At 48.0% G+C, this 2,987-nt stretch overlaps 1 protein-coding gene across 1 annotated transcript; it reads left to right on the plus strand.

Moving 5' to 3' along the window:
• The first annotated feature begins 1,317 nt into the window (after positions 1–1,317).
• Positions 1,318–2,516, plus strand: LOC119360683. Its single transcript, XM_037626215.1, has 2 exons — positions 1,318–1,437; positions 2,139–2,516. Exons 1-2 carry the CDS (start codon positions 1,321–1,323, stop codon positions 2,514–2,516), a joined length of 495 nt encoding a protein of 164 aa, XP_037482112.1. The 5' UTR covers positions 1,318–1,320.
• Positions 2,517–2,987: the final 471 nt, after the last annotated feature.

Here is a 2,987-nt window from a genome sequence, read left to right on the forward strand (position 1 = left end):
GCGACGACCAAGTACGTTCGGACCCATCCCTTTTGACATCCCTCGTTGACCGGTGGAGACCTGAAACCCACACCTTTCACTTTCGTTTTGGGGAGCTTGCACCTACACTGAAAGATGTTTCTATGATCACTGCTCTACCAATTAGAGGTGAGCCGGTAGTCTCTCCACGAGTGTCTCCATCTTGGGCATTAGATATAGCAGCCCGTCTTGGGATGGAAATGCCAGAATCACAACGTTCTGGTAACCCTCGGGGCATCCCACTCATCTGGCTTCGTGATAACTTTCTTAATTTATCTAGCTTCGCCAATGAGGAGACGAGAAAAAGACATCTGTTTGCATATTTGTTGTGGCTCCTCGGGAATCTATTTCCAAATTCACATGGGGACGTTGTTGTCCCTGGTCTCATCTACATTGCAGAGAATATGGTAGATGAACCTTTACCCGAGCAGCCAAAATACAACTTCGGTTCTGCCATGCTATCTCATACATACAGAGGCTTGTGTGATGCCACGCAAAAAACCTCTTTCGCACAAAAAGCTCCATTACTTTGTGTCGCCTATGAGTTTCTACAGTTGTGGTCCTGGGAATACCTCCCTGTAGGACGACCTCGTATAGTACAACCCATATACCCATATGACTTTGGCGAGGGTGCTAGCGCAACTATGGCCACCAGGTGGACAAAGGCACGGAAACGTTGGTCTCCAGATATTGCGAAAAATTGTTACCCTATGTACCACCAGCAGTTTGAGATACTTGATGAGGCAGAAGTCACATGGAACCCGTGGACTCAGGACCAGCTAAAATTGGTCTTTGATGCTCGACACTTCACACCAGGCATGTTGACCGATAGTGCATTCTGGCTGACTCGCTGCAACTTATTGTTCCTGTGGTGTGTTGAACCTTACAACCCAGAGCGTGTAATGAGACAGTTCGGTCTCTATCAAGAAATTCCACCACCTTTTCCCAGACGTATCGATGAGGAAACACATAAGTAAGATGTGACATCCCTAAATAGTTAGTGTCATTTTTAATTTACTAAACTCACACTTTGTTACATATTTGCAGGCTAACCAATATGGGCAGGGGTTGGAGTTTATACGATTGGAGGGAAGAGAACAGTGAATGGGTACACAAGTGGACAAATGAAGCGCTAGCAGATATAGTGCGTGAACTTAGGTATATTTTATGTACATTATTTTTTTACGATGATCATACGATGCGTGAAGATGCTTTGCTTTCATCACAAAGGTTTATGTAATTATTTAATTTTGCAGGCCGTACGATGGAAGTACAGATCAAGCGTATAAGCAGTGGTACTGCATGAACACACGTGCTAGCCTGGCCAGTCAGCCAGCTACTATACCAACACATCTCACACAAGAGGAGCAGGCGCGGAGACATGTTGAGCTGCATGCAGCTTACTATCGTGACCACCTGGTAATCACTTGTAACTTTTTTAGGTCCATCATTTCATAATCATTGGAACTAAATAACATCCAAATATTGTTCAGCTTGAAAATGTCAACGGAGTAGGGCAGATGGCTACGGATAGCATGCCGGCCCAGGGCCCATATCGCAAGACATTCCAGAAACTTTTGCAACACTTCGTGGCAAAGAAGTTCAGATGCGGTAGAGGCGACGACGTTGCCACTGGAGCATACATGCCGGTAGCGAGGTCAGCCAGACCGAGTGCGGCACCGTCGTCCAGACCGAGCGAGGCGCGTACGAGCCATGAGCAATGGGGGGAGGGTCCGAGTACTAGAACGACATTGCCACGACATGACTCATCTCTGCCACTGCATCGCTCTTCTTCGATGCAGCTTCGTCAGGGGCAAACATCTCAGGACCATGGCACGGGCTTGGATTCGATGCCCGAGCAGTTTCTTTCCCCTAACCCATATGCGTACACAGGATATGATGCATACACCCAAGGTGAGGGATCTCAGCCGTTTCTCTCCACGCGAGGGATCCCCATGCCCGAGGAGACTCGTGTACCAGATTTAAACCAGCACCAAGTAAAATGGCCAGACAGTATAGGAGAGGGATATGCTCAGGTAGTCATGTTTACATTTCAATGCATTTACAATGATATCATATATTATCCTCTGACAGTTTGTTTAAAATGTTTCTATGTGCAGGACACACCTGATGTTAATTGGGGCGATGAGAACACCCAACGCGGCGTCAACACAGGCCTCCGGGGAGCATCACATGATCATGGCGTCAACACAGGCCTCCGGGGAGCATCACATGATCTTGGCGACACGGTTACATCATTAGTTACAGAGTTCTTCGGAGGGGATGTTATTGGCCCATCTTTTATCCCCCCGGAGTCACAACCATACGCCTACAATTACGCTTCAGGTTCGCAACAAGGATTCGCGACTCCACCACCTACGCAGGACTCGCAGACACATGAAGCCGAAGTGGAGTACGGCCGCGGTCTTCGTGTGACCCAGCCACCTAATCGCTTGTCGCCTTCCGGTCGTAAGGAAAGGCCAGGTGGTCGTCGTTAAGTAGGGTGATTCATCTATGCACGTGCGCGACCCATTGTATCTATATATGTGTGTATCAGACTTTTTGATTTGAACATCTATGTTTGCTGAAATAAAAATGCACCAGTCAACGCTTTCCCCTCAATATTTTCAGGCAACGCTTTCCCCTCAATATTTTCCCGCCAACGCTTTCCCTCCATATGTTCTGCCACCCGTTTCCCGCCAACCCCTTCCCGCCATATCTTCCCGCCACTCGTTTCCCGCCATATGTTCCCGCCAACCCTTTCCCGCCATACTGCACTCGTTCTTTCCCGCCATTTTCTCCTCTCTACCTATAAACCCCCCTTCAGACGGAGGTGGATAAGCATTCGAGTGTAGTGTAGTCGAGATGTCCCATTATCCTTTCGATCGTAGTTTTCACCCTGGGATGAGCAGGACAATTTTGAGGCTAGCTACCGATTTCAGGATGGACAATAGGATAGTTCCATGGGA

The sequence above is a fragment of the Triticum dicoccoides genome, chromosome 2B, assembly GCF_002162155.2.
Source record: "Triticum dicoccoides isolate Atlit2015 ecotype Zavitan chromosome 2B, WEW_v2.0, whole genome shotgun sequence".
Taxonomy (NCBI): Eukaryota; Viridiplantae; Streptophyta; class Magnoliopsida; order Poales; family Poaceae; genus Triticum; species Triticum dicoccoides.

What these genes read in the sequence shown, in the direction of transcription:
- LOC119360683 (XM_037626215.1), top strand. Translation starts at nt 1,321, where the DNA reads ATGAACACACGTGCTAGCCTGGCCAGTCAGCCAGCTACTATACCAACA. An exon ending in CTTACTATCGTGACCACCTG is followed by an intron (nt 1,438 to 2,138) that starts GTAATCACTTGT and finishes TTCTATGTGCAG; the next exon opens with GACACACCTGATGTTAATTG.